The sequence below is a fragment of the Macrobrachium rosenbergii genome, chromosome 7 (assembly GCF_040412425.1).
Source record: "Macrobrachium rosenbergii isolate ZJJX-2024 chromosome 7, ASM4041242v1, whole genome shotgun sequence".
Classification (NCBI taxonomy): Eukaryota; Metazoa; Arthropoda; class Malacostraca; order Decapoda; family Palaemonidae; genus Macrobrachium; species Macrobrachium rosenbergii.
Window position 1 is genome coordinate 20613702 of NC_089747.1, and position 21479 is coordinate 20635180.

Genomic DNA, 21479 nt, shown 5'->3' on the forward strand with positions numbered 1-21479 from the left:
GAGAAAGAGTGAGTAGGAAGGGGAGGGAGGAGATCGGGTGGAGGTGCAGGAAGAATGGAGAGCCGATTCCCTAAACATTATTAATACCGACTACGGGATCAAATCATCTTCTCCCCTCGTGCTGATCGATCACGAATTTGTGTCAATCACGGAAAAGAATTCGCTTCGACGCCTTCCACGGAAACAAAAAACAAGGGGGAAAAACAGGAGAACCAGAGGGGTTTTTACTTAACCTTCCAAAACGAGGTAGGAAATAAACGATGTCAGTGAATTTTTTTCCTGTAAATTAATTATTACTAAATTTCATCATCTCAATAGCAATAAGTAGAATACAGTTTTACTAAAAAAGGAATTTAAGTGAAACTACATTCTAAAGACGTGTTAATTTTACAAAGACCAGATTTCTCATTTCTCTTTTCCTTGCATTTTTCGCAAAAAAAAATCTAAGTCCTCGTCACATTTCGCAAAGAAGAGATACGTGAAATTATGTAAGACACTGCCCCTGTATGTGCGTATGTGTGAAAGAGAGGGAAGGAGAGTAAATATTAAGACTCTTGAAATTTAACACTGAGGGCCAATCTAGGTACTATGTAATTATCAGCCTTTTGCCTGGCCTCAGATGATCTTAACGGCAAATTACTGGTTTTCTTTAAAGACTTGACCAACCCCACGCTAAATGAAACCTCCAAGTCGTAAAAAAAGTAGGATATAAAAAGAAAATACAAAAAACAGAACAACAAGAACAGATCCAGGGGCAACTCGAAGTCTGTTTACAAGAACTAGACCCAAAAGCAAGGCACGGCAGAGGAAAAATAATAATTCAAAAGCGAAGCAATAATTTGAGCCTAATAATTTGAGAGAGCGAGTGGTTAAGCGTACATGTGCTTAAGGAGAGAGAGAGAGAGAGAGAGAGAGAGAGAGAGAGAGAGAGAGCATTCTCGCAGGACGCCTGTGCGGGGCAGAGGAGAGCGAGGGCCGTTCCTCAACATGATTGGTGGGTTAGGGTGTTGCTAACGATTATGATTGGCGCCTGGGCATGAGTTCTCAGCACTCAGGCCTTTTTCATTTCGTAGGACCCTGTCGCTTGGTAGCTAGTAGGGTACTCTCTCTCTCTCTCTCTCTCTCTCTCTCTCTCTCTCTCTCTCTCTCTAGTTTGGTCCTCTGGCACTTTTGCTATAAACGAAGAGGGGGGAGGGGACAACATTGATGGGGGTTGACACAACAGTGCATCATATAGTAAACGATGGGCTCATTGAGGGTCTGTCGCAATATCGGCAATGCTTTGGCGATCGGAGCAATTTTTGTATTTTATGGGCGCGTGAAATGTATATTCATGCTATGGTAGGCTAATCTATGCTAATTACCTTCCCACAAAAATAGTGGATATCATGAGAGTTGTGCGTAATGAAACTATGCATTAAAATATTCCGAATTCCTCTTAAAGACGAGGTTCCAGGGGTCTACTAACAATAATGCTTCTGTTTTTCATATATATATATATATATATATATATATATATATATATATATATATATATATATATATATATATATATATATATATACATATACTGTACATACATACATAAATAAATATATATATTAATATATTTCAATATATTTATACATATGTAAATATATATATATATATATATATATATATATATATATATATATATATATATATATATATTTTTACATACATATATATATATTTATTTATTTATATATATACATACCGGTACATAAAGCCGGATCAAGTGAGACTGTCTATGCACTAATTTAGAAAATATAATTAAACAAATAATTACTATCTTTCTGACAGCTAATGCAAAACAATGACACGAATTTATATAAATAAATATATGTATATATATACATATAACTGTCATCAAAGGAATTCATGACACCAGCAATTTTACCTAAAATCGTTCATAAGGATTCAATAAAACTTAAGAAATCTATCTATCAAAAACAATTACTAATTCAAAATAAGAGAGAGAGAGAGAGAGAGAGAGAGAGAGAGAGAGAGAGAGAGAGAGAGAGAGAGAGAGAGAAGAATCACAAAATGACTAAATATACACGCACATAAAACTTATCTATTGGACAGGAAACAATTCAACAACGTATAGAAATAATAGTAGCAGTAACGGAAAAATAATAAATAGGGAGGACCGGAAACCCAGTAACTAACTTCATCTAATATAATAAAAAAAAAATAAAAATCGTCAACAGCAAAATATTACAAGTCCGCTCGACCGCTCCTATACGTTCCAGGCGGCAAGTGGCGATCTCATCAATATGCCAAGTGAAAAGAACAACCGTACTCTGCCATTTCTCTCCTCTACTGTTCAATCAGATCTGCAGCAGCCTCCCTTTCTCGTCGCTCCGCTATTCTGCGGGAATCTCCGGCAGCGAAATCCAACCACGAACTTCGACGCGTTAGAGTAGGGGATCGACAAACAGGAGACTCCTTTGCAAAGGCGGAGTCTATTATCTAACCAGTTCTTCATGCCGTGAGTTGAAATTATTTCCTTTTCGCCTCTTTAGCAGCCGAACTTCATGTCTCCGGGAACGACTGAGAACAAATATCTACGCACATTTTAAATTGCAAATCATTATTCTTGTGTTCGCAACAAATATTTAAACAACGTATAAATTCGTATAAATGACAATAACGCGCTTAAGACACATCAGCAAACGGGTAACTTTATTGCGAAAAATAAGAAAAAACGAAAAATTATAAAGAAAGCTTAATTTCTTTTTCTTTCACTTAATTACAAGGTACAAAATACATCAATGAAGAATTTCTTTTTTTTTCTCCAAGAATAATCTGCAGCGTGTGGACTCGAGACACACGTCGATATAGTGCAAATCATCCTAAAGCCACAAATAACAGTTTATCAGTTATCAGAGTTCACGGTCGGGGTTTCTGACTATTTTTCCATCTTATTTTCAAATCACAAAGAATTTGTTATGATTAGGCAGTAAATTTATTGCATATATCATTTGGCCAAAAAATGAACATTGTTTACATGTAATTATAGCGTAATTTCACTTTTGCACATGCAATGGAAATACATTATAATTTTTGTAACAACAGAAGCACAACGGAAAAATTGAAAAGCTTATCACGACAATTCGCAGACTAGGAGTAATAAAAAAGACGAATAACAGGAAATAACTTTTGGACCCTATGTCTCTAATTAGTGAACTTCACATGATCTCATTTGCAAAATATGTCATTCGTCCACCAAACGCCACAAACAGAGAGAAAAGGTTATCGTAACTGGGCAGCAGTCATGAACCTTAGGAAATGTTATGTATTAAAATCCTCGCTGAAAGAGTGCGGGGAAAAATTAAATACTGAGAAACACTCAGACGTTCACACACACACTACCGTCGAATAGAGGAAATTATAAAGACAAAAATAATATTGTAACACCGCAGGTAAGTCCTAACTCATGAGAAATTCCTTTCCGCCGCCAGTTATGACAATTTCCAAAAATAAAAAGTGACTCATGGAAAAACAGCACTCGGTTCAGAACGCATCGTGAAAGAGCGCCAACGAAAGGCGAGGGAGTCTAGCATCGGCGAGGCGAGTGCCACTGCAGGACTTAGCATCAACCCCAACACCAGGAGCGCAAGACGGAAATTTCGATGCACAGACACTATCTTACAATTCACCGATTTACTCATGAATATGTTTGGAAACAGCTGTTGATCCATCTTTATTTTTGCATGATCAACTCTTTCATATTATGATCTCCTACATGTGACTTTACTGTTTTGGGCACTTTTTAAGTCATTCGAGAATTTAAGGAAGATAAAAATTCCACACACAAATATCTAAAGACGAAGTCATTCGAACTGATAATACCTTATTACTTTCGCAGCATATCCACAACACTAATTTCGCCAAAAGACAAAATACTTCGATACCACAAAAGTCATCAAGACTTAATATTATTTAACGTGTTCGATGTTGTCACGAAAATGGAATGAACTGATTTTTTCGTCCTCCGGCAAAAGAACTGTTAAGAATTGTCTCCAGGTCAACGGAAACGTCAAGAACAAGCAAAAGCTAAACATGAGAGCAATGGGAGGTTTGTTATGCAGTGCCACGTGTTTTTGGTGCGAAGGCACTAGTGCCTCGGGACAGGTGAATACCACATTCGCCTCCACTCTTCCCCACGATGTTTTTCCCCTGTCCCTACAGTTTTTTACTCTACGACTCCATCCTCCTGAAGGAGGATAATCCTATTCATATGCCACACACAGACAGACGTACCTGTTGCCAGAACTGGGCCAGGAGGAAGATCCTCTCCTTCTTGAAGAGCCAATCCATGGACTGAAGATTATGAAGGGCAGCCATATCCTTCCCGGGGGTGTCGGCCCCCGCGCCGCCCTGGGCATCTGGCCCTGGCGCCGCCATGCTACCCAAAAGAGGGTGGGGAGCCACGGTGAACCCGCCCCACCCAAGACCTCCGCCCGCACCCGGCCACCCGCCGCCCACCTCCGGGCCAGAACCACCTTCGGACGCTGCCACTTTCACGAGTTGCAGGTGAAGCTGATCGTCAGCAAAGGCGAAGTCAGCAGAACCAGCAGAAACAGAAGGCGAAGTGACAGAAAATTCAGAAGCTCAGCAGATGGGCGTGCGGCATGTTCAAAGCCAGGTCGAAATGACGGCGACTTTTTTTTACGACCTGAGATGAAGATGTCTTGGGCGTATCAACCAATTGTGGCTTTCATACGAAAACGTGAAGACGGTACACAGTATAATCATAAGACGGCGATCTCAAAGGTGGAGGCGGAGGATCGACCTGACCACCTTCTTCAATCTCCCTAAGTGGATGATGTCACATACAACACAGCACGTACTACCATCAACAACCCACCCACCATCGAGGTCATTCAAAATGCACTGTGGTAGTAGTAGAATGGGTTAGGGCCGTGTTCGCAAGGCCTGAGACCAACACTACAGCACTTCGAAGGGTGCCGCCGACTGTCACACACTCACTCGTACACACACACTCTCGGGGCACACAGCAGCGGGGACTGCGGGGCGGCACACGGCGTTGTGTGCGCTGCGTGAGGGCCTCCCTCAGACTGGGGAGAACTTGTTGGTCCCCGATCGCTCACACTGCCTCGTTCAGTGTCGCCCGCTGCTGCCCTCTGGCGGCGGAGGCGGGGCGCTTCCTCACCCCGCCCACTCAACCCCTGCGTCGCCCATTGGCTCTAGCGCTGACTCCAGCGCGATAGGCACACACCCACAGTCTTCCTTACTCTCATTTATTGCCACCATGTATCACACCACCACACCACCTCGCTGCTACTCGCTCACAACGACGCCCGCCTACACCACACCGCACCACTATCAACATCACCACAAAACGTAAACACACAAACAGACACGACATACATAACATGCCCTACACGCACACAATGCCCCTGACCTTCTCTCTCGAAGTGCCCCTTCACCCTCTTCCCACCTCATCTCGTCTGTCCCCAGCCACAGAACCCGCTCATCATACCCATCCGACTAAATTCTCATTTATATATCTATATAGACCCTCACTGAGGACTTTGTCGATCACTCCCTTCCGCCTCGATGCCAACATCCGTACCACTCTGTAAGCAAGTACGTACCCAACACTGCCCTTGACTTCTTCCTTGACTTCTTCCTTGACCAGTTCGAAGAGTTTTGCCGCTACCACCTTGCTCTGCGCTCCAAGCCTCCAAGGCATCAATGTCCCGCAAAAGCGAAGAGAGAGGAGGAGGCAGGTCTCGGTGTCCGTCGACGTCCTCCTGTTGTGGTTACTTCATGCAGAGGAAGCTGCTGTGCCCGGTATCATCAACACATGTCGAAATTTGTGCCGATCTTCAATGTGGATCTCCTACAGTGGTATCTTGAATTTGGTATCTTCAATTTGTTTTCCTTTTTTTTTCCCAAGTTTTTCATTGATATACTCACCCAATGTAAATCTTGAACGCCTCTAGCCTAGAGTCTCTTACTTTTATGGAAAGAAAACACTCTTTCCATTTCGCTCTGAAGGCCAGAGCGCGCAAGAACACGACACACTTCTGGCTGGTCATAGCAGGTGTAACCCAAGCGGAACTGAATTCACTTATGACAATGCCTGGTTTGCACAAACAACCTCTCCAACTGATCACAAACACAAACAGTTACACACAATCTTGTTATATAATTTGCCTCACTGAGGACTCCAACCGGGAGAAATCACGGAGACGGCAAATGTCATGGCTTTAGTTACGACAAAAAAAAGTCTCCATTTCTGCCAATCACCTAATAGCCGGGTGATGAAATTAAATTAATGTTTAAGGGATTTAAAGGAAAGCGCTCATTCCTTCCGGACGTTATACAAATGTTTTTAGTTACGAGACATCGCAATTGTAATTAAGTATATTTATCTAATGGATAGGTTGCTTTTTGTGGAATATCGCGCCTAAGAGTCATCTAGTAATTACAATAACTTTATTGCCACGTAGTGTTTTAACTCATCTCTCTTTTTCTAGTTGTTGCGACGTCATGCGCACCCCCCCTCCCCTTTCTCTCTCTCTCTCTCTCTCTCTCTCTCTCTCTCTCTCTCAAAAAAACAGGGGCGTTAATAAGTCTGTAGAAGTTAAAGGTTTGTATCTATCATTTTCATTCATTGCTACATAAGCTTTAAAAATTCAACTCCAGCAGTCTTTTCGTGACAGTCTTCTGAGAAAACTATTTTAAACAACTTTAAAGTAAAAAAAGGAAAACTTAATCACAATCGCACGAGAAAATCTGATACAAAAACGGAGAAATCAGATGTACAACATATGGTGCGAAGTTCAAAATAATTTGTTATATAAGCACGAAATTGAGGCTGCTTTCCATGAGAGAACATTACTACCGAGAGCTCGCTCAGCAAATTGTCTTCATAATTCAACAAATCTAAGTAAGGAAATATATGCGAAAAATACACTTAAACATAGCACAGTTATTCATTACAAAAATGAATTTACCATTACAAGCTTTACATGAAAATATTCACTGATGGTTTAAAGTGTCATTCAGAAGTTTACCTTTATCAATGGATACAGACTTCATGTTGCAGCAAAGTTAGATCACCTCAACTTGAAATATTCTCTTTAGATATCTGAGTTATTGTTAAAATTAAATTTAAGAAAGAAGTCCCAAGTGTGGATTTATATATATATATATATATATATATATATATATATATATATACGGTATATATATATATAATATATAATGTCTGTATGTGTTTGTGAGTGTGTGCATCCAAGAAAGTAATTAGTTACACTTACAGGACACAGGATATGAGCATTAAGAGAAGAACGCGACACCTTAGAAATCAGGACACGATCTGCAAACTGAGTGTAAATGCGTGTGTGTGTGTGTGTATGTATGTATATATATATATATATATATATATATATATATATATATATATATATATATATATATATATATATTTATATACATGTATATATAATTATATATATATATATTTATATAGATATATATCCATGTACATTTACATATATATATATATATATATATATATATATATATATATATATATATATATATATAAATAAATATATGCATATATATACATATATTATATATGTGTAGCGTAGTTTAAATTTGCGCGCACATGCTCACATCACACGAATTTAAGGTTTCAGTAGGAAAGTTCTGGCGTGTGGTCATTAATCCTTCATAATAGCCTACTAGGCTATGAGTATTAGTAACGAAGGATAGTAATAAGATCCAAAATCACAACTGGAAATAAAAAATGAATATGCAGTATTGTTCAAGCATACCATTTTTAGAAACTAAACCCTACCATAAGCAAATTTACAATCATGTACAAAATATGCTTATGTCAACCTGTACATGTGTAAATATATACAATTTATTTTCATATAGTACTACTGATGTTGGTTATGGACTAAAACAAAGTAAACCTCAACCTTCATTATGCTCGCATCTGAAGACAGCAAACTCTCTTACTTTACGAAGGAAATGGGAAGAAAAAACGAGCGAAGGAGAGAGAGAGAGAGAGAGAGAGAGAGAGAGAGAGAGAGAGAGAGAGAGAGAGAGAGAGAGAGAGAGAAGGAAAGAAAGCAAGCAAGAAGGAAAAAAAATCGTCCCACAGACAATAACCTGTAACAGGTCGTTACTGAGATGACGCCCGCCTAACCGCAGAATGACCAGCAAAATACCCACACTCAAAATTTCGGGAAAATCGTCTCGGGACCTAAATTTCGAATACGAGTCTTTTAATTCCGAAGACGAGTCTTATAATTCCTGAAACGAGACTTATAATCTTCCGAATCGAATGAGAGCGACGTACAAGTCTGACCTTGAAAGCGTGTGAGCTTCAACCTTTCGCTCAGTCGTGGAGGCCTTAAGGGGTCGACACCCCCGCCCTCTTCCAACCCTTCAACCCCCGACCCCAAAGAGCGCTGCACTGACGCTCAGACTCTGAATAAAAGCTCTTCGCCGATCTTGGACGACCTGAATTGCACAACATCGCTCGGATAACCATAGGCTCTCATGAATAGGGTAAAATGCTTTGAGACATGGCAGACTCTCCTTCTTCTTCTTCTTCTTCTTCTTCTTCGAGAGCTCTGAACTTTACCTTTCTGTTGAAGAGGAAAAACTTCCCAATAATTACGTTCAGAGCACCAACGATTCGTATCTAAGAAAAATATAGCGACATATAAATCTTACAAGGAACGCCGCTTATCGTCAAGAACTTTAACTGCACATTTTCTCCGATGCTTAACAAAACGGGAAAACAAACTCATCTGGATTAACCTTAATGACCCAAGGCTTGAACAGGAAAAATGAAAAAATCGTGAATCAGACACAAACTTTAGAAAGAATACGCAAACTTCCGTCCTTACGAAGTCTTGAACATTCTCTTTAAGACTGTCTCCAGCGAGGGAAGGGGAAGATGGCCAAGATTACGCAGAGGCGCCGGTCACCATTTCGGCAGGATGAAGCGAAAAAATGCTAACGATTTTTCAGTTTCAGCTGATGACAGCCGCATTAAATTGGGCAAAACGAGTGAGAACATCGCTCGAGAGATAATCAAAATCATATCGTACAGATTCAATTTTACGGCGAATTCTATCATTCTTCGAAATAACTATAAAGCTTTCGCTGTTTGTTAAAGCATTATGTGATAATAAATCCTTGCGAATACTCGCGTGTATTCTTAACACAGAGTGTTGAGAAGCCTAATAGCAAAAGCATATTCTAAAGACTATAAGGCACTTCCATCCTTTTGCGGGGATCGAAGTCTTAACCCAGAGACGGCAGAGAGAGAGAGAGAGAGAGAGAGAGAGAGAGAGAGAGAGAGAGAGAGAGAGAGAGAGAGAGAGAGAGGTTGGGACTAACGCCCGTCGATAAAGCTCGCGACTCTGGCGAAGGTGCTTGTGTAATGTGTCTCGGCGGGAAAGAGCGGTTTCACCTGTTGGTACGGAATAATTCTTATTTCATTGACCTCTCTGAGCAGGAATTCTGCTGCAACTACAATACAATTATGTACTTCGGGAATCCACAGCTCCTACACAAGCACTCAAGTCTCGAAGAAATTCAACAGACTCTTCTTATTTCGTCCACCGACATTTCATTTAAGTCAGAGTGACGAAAATCGGACTCGAGTTGGAATTCAGGTGAAAACTTGAAATTTAACATACCATTCCTCGAGCAATCAGCGACTTGACGGAATTTTGTAAATGTACAGATTACAAAATTTGAAAACCGATGTTCAGACTTGTTTTGTTCAGTAGCGATGATCAGACTTAGCTTTCCGAGAAATTATTGCACCCGTCTTTACAAATATAAAAATACATCGCACACAATGAAAAAATCATACTGACACGCATAGCCTACATACACAACATGCACTTGTAAATAAAGGCAAGCAAACGCGCACGTTAGTGAGTGTGTGTGTGTGCGCGCACTCGCGCGTCTGTGTGTGTGTCTGTGCGTGCGCACGTCTGTCTGTAATTGTTCTAAGAAAAATAAGAAAACGGCGAAAAAGCATGAAGCTATAATTTACTGTGTATATATATATATATAGATATATATGTGTGTGTGTATGTGCGAGCGCGCGTATGCGCGTGTATGTCTCTGTATGTGAGTACGTATATATGTATGAATTTGCCATTTATACTAGCGGCATGATTTTTTTACATTCACAGACATCCAGCCACAAATATCGTTTAATATCGAATTCACTATAACCTGGAAATACATACATCCAAAGGGAATTATAAATAAGTGGGTCAAAGCACTTAACAATTATAATTCCCTTTTGGTGTAAGTTATTCCGAAATTAGAGTGAATTCGATTTAGGCGATATTCGATTATAAACATGTGTGACGTATATATATATAATATATATATATATATATACATATATATATATATATATATATATATATATATATATATATATATATATATATATATATATATATATATATATACTGTACAGTATATATATATATATATATATATATATATATATATATATATATATATATATATATATATATATATATATATATATATATATATGTATATATATATATATATATATATATATATATATATATATATATATATGTATATATATATATATATATATATATATATATATATATATATATATATATATATATATATATATATATATATATATACTGTACAGTATATATATATATATATATATATATATATATATATATATATATATATATATATATATATGTATATATATATATTTATATTATATATATATATATATATATATATATATATATATATATATACATATACATATATATTATAAAGTATATATTTGTATATGTGTGTGCGCTTGTGTGTCTTTGGGGGATGTGTAGCCTACTGTGTGTACACAAATACGTATATATGTAAATACAAATAGCAATTAATTAACTGCACAAAAATTAAATGATTCTACATTATGGAATTCACATCTGTATAACAGATAATTACTGGTCATTACTGAATGTTGCAAAACTGCCCTTTTTGAAAGCAGTTAACTAGTGTCTTATTTCCACTATAATTAACTAAATGATACAACTAATCAAATTAAAGGAAAAACTGTTTTTTTGTAAACAGCATTTGGATCCAGATACGTCGGTTACTTAGAGGACAGAGGATAACGTAAGAATTCATAATCAGTTAAAATTAATCAAAATATTGTAGGATAAAGCAGCATCACAAGACGGGTTTTGCGTTTCTGAAAACTAAAAATATGGATGAGCCAAATAACAACGGGCAGAAGAAGACAAGGGCGTTTAACCGATTTTAAGAAACAAACAGAATATTACTTTATTGCGCTGAGTAAAAGACCGAGGGCATAGCATGAGGAATATAATTCATATCATGATACCTTCAAGCATATTTAACTTGCATACAAACAATATAAGCTATTATGGAGTATTAATTCTCTCTGTCACGGTATAGTCAATGATCGCTTTCTCATACAAAAGGTTAAGACCTTTTAAAAGCAAGCGGGGTCACTTAAGCACTTAAAATGAGACAAAATCAAAACTGGAGACCTTTTGGTATCAGGAGCCTTTCAAGGGAACGTTCACAGTTAATTAATTTAATTAACAATTACACTTCCAGAATTGTAGGATTATCAATTAGTTATTGACGGTACCAACAAACCCTTGCGCTTAAAATTTACGGTGACTGAATTATCCTGCGGAAGAAATTTGAGATTTCAAGAGAAGTGAAAATAAAACAAAACAGCCCTGTAGTGAGAAATGTCATCGGCTGCAATGATGAAGTATCTATGGAAAAAAATGACCATTAGTAGATGTGAGTTTATACACTCGCACAACACAACACACACACACATATGCATACTATATACACATACATATGTATGTATGTATATATGTATATAATGTATATATACATACATACATATGTATATATAGGTATATATACATTATATATACATATGTATGTATATATACATTATATACATACTGTATATGCATACATACACACACACACATACATATATATATATATATATATATATATATATATATATATATATATATATATATATATATATATATATATATATATATTGTAATGTATAAATATATACACAGTACATGTAGAGATACACATATATTTGTGTACATAACACTTTGTTTGTTAGTATGCAGTTGCTTCATGCTCTGCGGATAGTCGTTCTAAATCTGCTTCACTTTTTGGCATCAATGCCCACTCTGCATATAAGGAAAAATTGCAGAGAATCTACCAACCCCTCAGACTACAGATAATCAATTATATGACAACTCGAAGAGGATGGCGGACGCCACAAAAACGTGCATGAGAATAACATGACCAAAAACAAAATATAAATAAATAAATAAAAAACTGGGAAAGCTGGAGATAATTATTGTAGGATTTCCAAAACAAAGAAATGTAAATACATCAACAATTTCAACGCAAGTCCTTTGCCCCAAAATTTTTTAAACTTAAAAATAAGAAAAACCTTGGCAAGTTACAGTCTAGTGTCACGAAATTGCGTTAGGGATCCCGATTCGGTACGGACGGCAAACTGGCCCCCGTATCACAAGCACAAGCAGGAACTCCATCGCTGAGTAGGCAAAATGATTTCAGTTCTTGCGACGTTAAACCCGATGCACAGACCACCATTATTCAGAGTTTTTATAAATGAGGTTATAAAATAAGAGTACAAACCTCGACATCGAACCCAGGCTAAAAGTCTTCAAAAAGTAAGAGGAAAAGATAAAACGGCGACAAAACAAGAAAGTAGTATGATTTCAAAAAGAGAAATGCTCGCTGAAGCAAGGCTCTAATTTTTCCGTCTTTCTTTTATGTTTCTGACTACCTCAGATGACTGGGAAATATTCGACATAATGCAAGCAATGCACAGGGAAGAATTACCAATGAATCAGCTGCAGTCTAATCGTAAAAAAAAAAATACTGTAACCCAAATAATGATAATAGTTTGAGTTAATATATTCACCTCTGTTTCTTGGAATCTTTAAAGTCTCCTTCATTGAAAGGTGTGGCGGTCTTGAGGATCGAATAATGATAGTGATAATAATGACAAATGTGGCGCTGATTTTCGCAAACAAAGGGATCAAGCAAACCGTAAGAGACCAAGCCTTGGAAAAATTAGCTCCCCGATTTCTTAGATTTGGTTTAGAAAAGGGTCGCCGTCTAACAAACTGTCCCATTCTCGGTAACGAGAGTTCATTAATGTTGTAAGTTCCTTTAATACCCGAAGGGTTGTTTTTTTCTGATTTTGGCTCAAGTGATGAGAGGGCGTTAATCAGGTGTATTGTGTTTTCACCTGCTCGCTCAGATTACCTCTCACCTGGAAATGATTTGGGGATATTTCCCGGTTACCTGACACTCCCATTCTGTTCTGAAAAAGGACAATGAAGTAATAATAATAATAATAATAATAATAATAATAATAATAATAATAATAATAATAATAATAATAATAATAATGAAGAAGAAGAAGAAGAAGAAGAAGAAGAAGGAGAAGAAGAAGAAGAAGAAGAAGAAACACACTTCTTGCTGGAAAAACTGTTTTTACTTCTATTTTTGATGCTTTGATATTAGGATACCTCTCACCTGGGAATAATTTAGGGATATTTCTCGGTTACCTGACACTCCCATTCTATTCGGAAAAAGGACAATGAAGTAATAATAATAATAATAATAATAATAATAATAATAATAATAATAATAATAATAATAATAATAATTATAATAATAATAATAATAATAATAATAATAATAATAATAATAATAATAATAAAAAAATACTCATAGTAACATGAGTCTTCAAATCGAGAAACAAACCCACAGTTTTGTAAATTTAAAGATAGATCTGTACGGATAGCTTTCGGGAATCTATTCGAACAGATTCCCGAAAGCTACCTGTACAGATCTGTCTTTAAATATATGTACATTTACATAACTGGGTTTCTTTCTCCAATAATAATGATAATAATAATAATAATAACAATAATAATAATAATAATAATAATAATAATAATAATAATAATAATAATAATAATAATAATAAGAAGAAGAAGAAGAAGAAGAAGAAGAAGGAGAAGAAGAAACACACTTTTTGTTGGAAAAATTGTTTTTGTTTTCGTTTTTGATGCTTTAATATTATTGAAATATCTACTAAGATGAAAGGAAAGAAAAGACCATGCTTCAGAAGGCTTAGTCTATGATTCTTCAAATAAAACAAGCAGGTTACAAAGAAGACCGCTAGAAGCACTAAACAACATCAAGAATAGGAGGATTTTCTCGTCAAATTTTATTTCGTTCTGCTTACGGCATTACTAAGTCTATATAGCTAGAATTCCGCGATCTAACTTTAAAAGGGCACTTTTCTGGGATGTCCTTCTCTGCCAAAAACTACAGCGTACAAGATCCCACACTATCTGTCTTTGTAGCAATATATATATATATATATATATATATATATATATATATATATATATATATATATATATATATATATATATATATATATATATATATACATACATACATACATACATACATACATACATAAATAAATATATATATACATACATACATACATATATATATATATATATATATATATATATATATATATATATATATATATATATATATATATATATATATATATATATATATATATATATATATATATATATATTAGAAACTAAGCTTAAGACTTTAGCGTACTATACAAAACTAAACGTTAATATCGCAGACTGGCTTTTAAAGAGGAAAACACAGTACTCTAATGCTGCAAGATGAAAATGGCAAGAACAGAAGAAAATATTATAATATTTTAGACGAATTCGACTGGCGTTTTCAAATCTGATCACGTGTTTATCTGCAGAAGGTAACTGATTATCTTGACAATCCAAGGCACATTTTCTTCTCTGGTAAGCAATCTAGTAATCCATTTAATCACTTTGCTAATTTACTTCTGAAAATTCCTCTATTCGTTATCGCTGATAACTTAACATTGTTTCAAGTTTTTCAAAGTGAAAAAATTTAGACAGTTTTTAAAATACTGTTTATTGAGCCACTGTAATTTCTTAGTACTAGAAAGCTTACACACACCCACACACACACAAACGTCAACTCGTATTTCACAATCCCAGCTCCCCCGCTCTTTTCTGAGCTGAATACCCTGACAATGATTCTCAGAGGAGCATATCAAACATCAGTTATAATTTTCCTTAACTTATGCCATAAAAACGACTTAAACATCAACCAACGCCATCTTTATATCTTTATGTTGGACGCATACAGGTCTGACGATCGAAAGTTTTTTTTTTTTAATTCAACACTGCCTCATCTTAAACAAAATTTTAAAGAATCGAGGTAAAAAGTGGTCAAACTTCGTCGGAAATCCCTTAATGATTAGATAATATTTAACATTACCATTTAAACATTTTATCTAATAACAATGGCTAAAAAAAAAAAAACTTTCTGTAGGAGTTAGAAAAACTGCCGGGCAAGCTGAAATGGTAAGTTAATAAACAAATCAATCATCTGTCAATCACAGTTGCAGAAGAGAAAGCATCTTTCTCCTGTACGATTTCAAACGCGATGTTGTAGAACGAATGAGCAATGGCCGACATAAACCCTCAAATTCCAGTCTACATAATTTCCAACAATTACAAACCAGTATTAATACTGATTACTGTTATTACAAAATTATGATGAGGTAATTATTAAACGTCATTTTGGATTGTGCCTGTGAAACATACAACAGATTGTTAAAAGATTTGCTATGCTGAAAATTGAGAGTTCATGCGTAAAAGCAACAATGAGAATGGCAGGAAAAACCTGCAATGAAAAATAATAAACACCATTACTGAACAAATGTTATTACGGATTATGTATATTATGTGCTTGTTCCATGTGCAAAGGTTTCATCTACTGAAATAATAATAATAATAATAATAATAATAATAATAATAATAATAATAATAATAATAATAATAATAATAATAAAGTCTCATAGAATTAAGTCTCTCCTATCTTGAGAAATAGATAACAGACCCACACTCAGTGTCTTCACCAGTCGTTTCAGTCAAATCCTCAAACATCTTAAAACCGTTCCAAATCATAAGTATATCTGAATGATGTGAGACAGTTCTGTTATCTCATATTCATTACGTGGAAACAATCTTAAAGGTAACAGAAACAATTAACAACTTTTACTTTTCAGTTCCCATTCTGTAACAACCGATTGCACGATTTCATATGGAATTGATATGAGTCAGAGTTATTTTCTTTCCCTGATGCTTCTGTCATTGGAGGTATTGTACGCTAATATTTCAACAGTATATACTTCCGTTACAATCTGGCTACCACATACGGAATTTTGAATCATTACGTGTTGATTATGAGTAAGAAGTGTCATCACAAAAGTCCAGACGTAATTCCCTTCTTGAGTAAGAACTACGCTTCCCCCAACGCTACCATAAGGCAATAAAACAAATGACGATACTCACAGTAAATCAGTGAAACAATTCGTATGAAATTATATTCTTGACTACATAAGCCTACTACTTCAGTGATGACAGAAATACTTTGAGGATTTATTGTAAGACCCATAACTACTTTTCCCATTTCCTCTTCATCTGCCATTTTTCCAAAACACATGCACGTGCGCGCACATAATTCGGCCCCAAAACAATTCTCAAAAACGTTAATCACGAACGATAAAATCCCCTACCTCATACACTGGTTCGGACTGGGCTAAGCGAGAGAAAGAGAAAGACGATGGACGGAAAGAAAGAACGAAGAAGTTAGAGACGAGTTCGAAAGACTCCAAGGTTATAATACTTTGCGACCCGAACAGCGCTCTGGGCCGCCGACCCAGAGCTTCCAATGGATTGCTTTCCTCCCCAGAACTCGATCCTTCTCTCTTCAAATTACCAATATTAACTTAGGGTAATTACAACTTAACAAACACAAAACCTTTTCTACCTAACCTCTTCCCCCTCCGCCTCTCCCTCCCCCACCCCCTTTAAACCTCCTTCCACTCCTCCTCCTCCTCCTCCTCCTCCTCCTCACAAGTCCACCGCAGCAGCAGCCGCATCTATTCACTCTTTTTAATCGCCTCCAACCGTAAAAAGCAAAAATATGCCACAAGAAAATCTCTCTTCTAATCCCAAACCGCACTTTAGAAGTTTGGAATTTCGTCCGACGAGGTCACCGCGACCGTGACTTCGACTTAGCCTGCGCTCCACTCGCCATCGCCGTGCCGATCCGTCCCTCAATATTTTTGACATCTGTTAGCAGAACCTCACAGATGCCAGTGAGACTCCCTCATTCTTTACAAAAAGGCAGTCACAGGGCTAGACGACGATGCCCTTAAGCCGTCGCGAGCTCTTTCGGAAACGGGCTAAGTAATGATAATTTCTCTCTTTGGTGACAATTCCGAGTGTGTATCGGGGGCCCCGACAAACGCGCCAACAAAATAAAAGGAAAATTTTCCCCATTCTGCTTGAAGGATTTTGCCGAAGAGGAGAGAAAACCGTAGGTGCCGACGAAGAAAACAACGGAGACCCTTACAAGAAAACTTTATTATTTTATATGTTTGGTGCGATGCTGGGGAAGGCGAGGAGGAGGAGGAGGAGGGGAGGGGAAAGTGAGGCTGTTCCCCGCGGGGATGAGATGGGGAAAGGGGCTATGAGGAGAGATCAGAGAAGTAAAGGGGAATTGGGAGGATATTGGGAGGATGAGATTTAGGTCGCGGGGCAAGAAGGGAATCGAGTGACAGACGGGAAATAAATGTACGGAAATTGAACAGGTGACGGAAAAGTGCGTATAAGTGAATTTTACAGACACTGATACTTTCGGTGAAAACAAAAGAAACTGACAAAAAGTTCAACTGATAAAAGACGAAAAATAGAAACTAAAAAAATAAATGAAACCCAATAAAGTGGGGACACATGACAAGGTCAAAGGTGCACAAGGGAGGGGAAGGGCGGAAGTAAATGATGTGGAGAGCATAAAACGATGATGATAATGACAGAGGCATGAACCTAGGAAACAAAAAGCGATAGCACACGAGGGATAGAACGGCGAGGTCGTCGTGAGGGGAGGAGAGAGGGGAAAGTAGGTAGTAGTCCCAAGGAGGAAAAAGTAAGTCAACCAAGATATAAGATTCCAATGATAAATTTGGGACCACGGGAAGGCCTGAGATGGGGAGAGGTTGAGGGGGATGAAGAGGGATGGTGGTTGGTGTAGAGGTTGGAGGGGGAGGGTAAGACTGTGGGAGGGCTGGGGCCATTGGACCAGGAAAATAAAGGGAAAGAGCGAGACACACGTACGCCGCGAGATCCTATACTGACCGAGCTCCATCCACCTGGCGTCACCGGAGATCGATTGTGCCTGCTGCTGTTGGCAGGATGATGAGGAGGAGGAAGGAGGGATTCAGGGAGGGACGGAGGGCTACGAGGGAGGAAGCTTTAAACAACATGGTAACTAAATTGGGAATAATTATTCCTCCACCTCTAACTCTTATCTCACGGAGATTCTCGGTTGCATATTGACTATTCCTGCCAAGGGTGTCTGTCGCACAGATGCTGCTGCAACACAGATCAGTGCAACATGTGCGTTGCCCCCTCCTCCTCCTCCCCTCCCCCCACCTCCCCCAACACCTCGAATTCCTGCTCACGCCTAACTATTGTTTGGTTTCCAAAGTTCGTTAATATTACTCACCTGTCTCATGTCTGCTATTGGTTACACCTGAAATAGCGTGGAAATCGCTACAGTTCCAGTCGGAAAAAGGTAAGTTTAGGTCATTTTGGTGAACAATAAACGGTAATGATTAGACACCGTCTCCTTATAACCGGAAAAAATATATACTTTAAAAGAAGCACTAATCTGAAGCCACGCAGGCAAAAATACCACTATCTACGAATATGTACTTCTACTGCTCCATGTAAATTCATGTACGTCATGTATTCATGCACGAGCGTACGAAAGTACGCACAGGCAGACAAGTAGACGCCCGAGTTCGCATTATATAAATATACGGAGTTAGCAAAATACCTCAAGCGGAAACATGGCAAAATAAACTGCGGACTGCCATTACATGAAAAATAAAAGTAAGGAGACAAAAATGAAGCGTTTCCGGCCATAATGATAAAGAGAGCGATGCAGAACTAATGACTTGACGGTAATAAAAAAACGAACGCATGACGAAGTAATAATAACTAATAACAGATATATACATAAACAACGACATATGAGTGCTGTTGACTCTTAAACGTAACAGCTGGCAATATCTAGAGAAAAGACGGAAAGTTTTTTGCTTGTAGAGTTATCATAAGCGGCAACCAAGAAGAACAGAGCGATACCTAGTAACTACATGTAGCTTTGCAATACAAAGTATCCTCAGGTATAAAACAGCTGTGTAAGGTGAAGATGTTAATTAAAAAGAAATCGAAGTTATTTAAATATGAGGAAAAGTCTTGGGAGAATTCAGTATTACATGTTCTCTAATACCAATGAATAATAAAAAAAATACCAATCCTTCTTCAAAAAATAAAGAGCAAACACACTTTCACGAGTGATTAACTTGACATACTAATTAGAAATATATATTTTAACTTTGTACAAGAAAGAAACAAACAAAAATAACCATACGATTACAATCTTTCAACAGAAATCTATCCAGTTTATACATAACATGAATGTATAAACCGATCCTCATAATCAATTTGAGTACTGATGATAATGGAGCTTGTCTGAGAGTATGACTGTTTTAGCGTGACAGTGAAGCTTGTGTGAGGGTATGACTGTTTTAGCGTGACAATGAAGCATGTCTGAAAGTATGACTGTTTTAGCGTGACAGTGAAGCTTGTGTGAGAGTATGACTGTTTTAGCGTGACAATGAAGCTTGTCTGAGAGTATGACTGTTCTAGCGTGATAGTGAAGCTTGTCTGAGAGTATGTTTTAGCGTGTCGGGGAAGCTTGTCTGAGAGTATGTTTTAGCGTGACAGGGAAGCTTGTCTGAGAGTATGACTGTTTTAGCGTGACAGTGAAGCTTGTGTGAGGGTATGACTGTTTTAGCGTGACAATGAAGCTTGTCTGAGAGTATGACTGTTCTAGCGTGATAGTGAAGCTTGTCTGAGAGTATGTTTTAGCGTGACGGCGAAGCTTGTCTGAGAGTATGTTTTAGCGTGACAGGGAAGCTTGTCTGAGAGTATGACTGTTTTAGCGTGACAGTGAAGCTTGTGTGAGGGTATGACTGTTTTAGCGTGACAATGAAGCTTGTCTGAGAGTATGACTGTTTTAGCGTAACAGTGAAGTGTGTGTGAGAGTATGTTTTAGCGTGACGGTGAAGCTTGTCTGAGAGTATGTTTTAGCGTGACGGTGAAACTTGTCTGAGAGAATGTTTTAGCGTGATAGGGAAGCTTGTCTGGGAGTATGACTGTTTTAGCGTCAAAGCAGCTCATAGGCAAAAGGGATTTTAGTCATGGCAGTTTAATTTTGGTGTGGATGGAGTGATGAAACAAGTTATACTGTATAAAGACCAGGCGATGTACGTGCAAGAGTGTGATTGGAAGGCGTACTGACCGACAAGCAGCAGTGATATAGCATTCACAGGCCATAATGAAGAGAGGCAGCAGAAACTGGTGAGAATTTAAAAAGTGACTGAGAATAAAAATCTCGAGTCAATGTTAGTACGGACTGTAGAAACTTGATTAACCGATTTTATGTGAGTCATGGCGTCCCCACCATACCAGTTAAAGATGCTTCACAAAAGACTTGAAATACAAGACTGGAAAATGTGACTTGTTGAAATACATAAATAATAACATATAAAATAATGCCGCATGAAATCACGGTAATGCTTTTAAGCAAGCAGATAAACATTTAGTCATTACATTGAATGAAACTACAAAACTGTAATTTCACAAAATGTAAACGAGGGAAAACATTTACAATACTCTAACTATTTATCATGACATTTAACTTTGGTGAATAAGATCAACTTCTTTAAATTACTCAAAAAGGGCATTTGATTTACAAAAAAAATATACTGCTTATATCTGTTACAAGAATAGCTACAGTCTTCATCCTTGCGTTTGAAGGGAGACATTCCCACGCAAGTTATTCTGGAACACCACCAGTATGTACTTCAGAATCCAACAGTTATGAAATTGCAAAGGGATGGTGGTTCGCTGTTCATTAAATATCAGGGCGCCAGTTGATGAATCTTACATTTGGAGTCTGTATAAAACAGTTCCTACCTTTTGGGTATGCTGTACAAACTCCAATGAGCTAACTTAGTAATTTCCAGTATTTTCTATTTACGGCCAAGCGGGCTCTCCCATAAGATAACAAAGTCTTTAGAA

The 21479-nt window shown here is 37.3% G+C and overlaps 1 protein-coding gene across 35 annotated transcripts in view; it reads right to left on the reverse strand.

Annotated features, from left to right (window-relative positions):
- The window catches only part of LOC136840220 (homeobox protein cut-like), a 518427-nt gene extending 513284 nt beyond the window's left edge, over positions 1–5143 (reverse strand). For 32 of the 35 annotated variants that reach the window (XM_067106808.1, XM_067106809.1, XM_067106807.1 and 29 more), the window contains exon 1: positions 4291–5110. In XM_067106808.1, the coding sequence (XP_066962909.1) occupies positions 4291–4434 (144 nt within the window). In that variant the 5' untranslated portion in view covers positions 4435–5110. Of the gene's footprint in view, positions 1–4290 lie in introns of all 35 variants that reach the window. The other 3 variants (XM_067106785.1, XM_067106793.1, XM_067106806.1) reach the window with 3 other exon arrangements.
- Positions 5144–21479: the final 16336 nt, after the last annotated feature.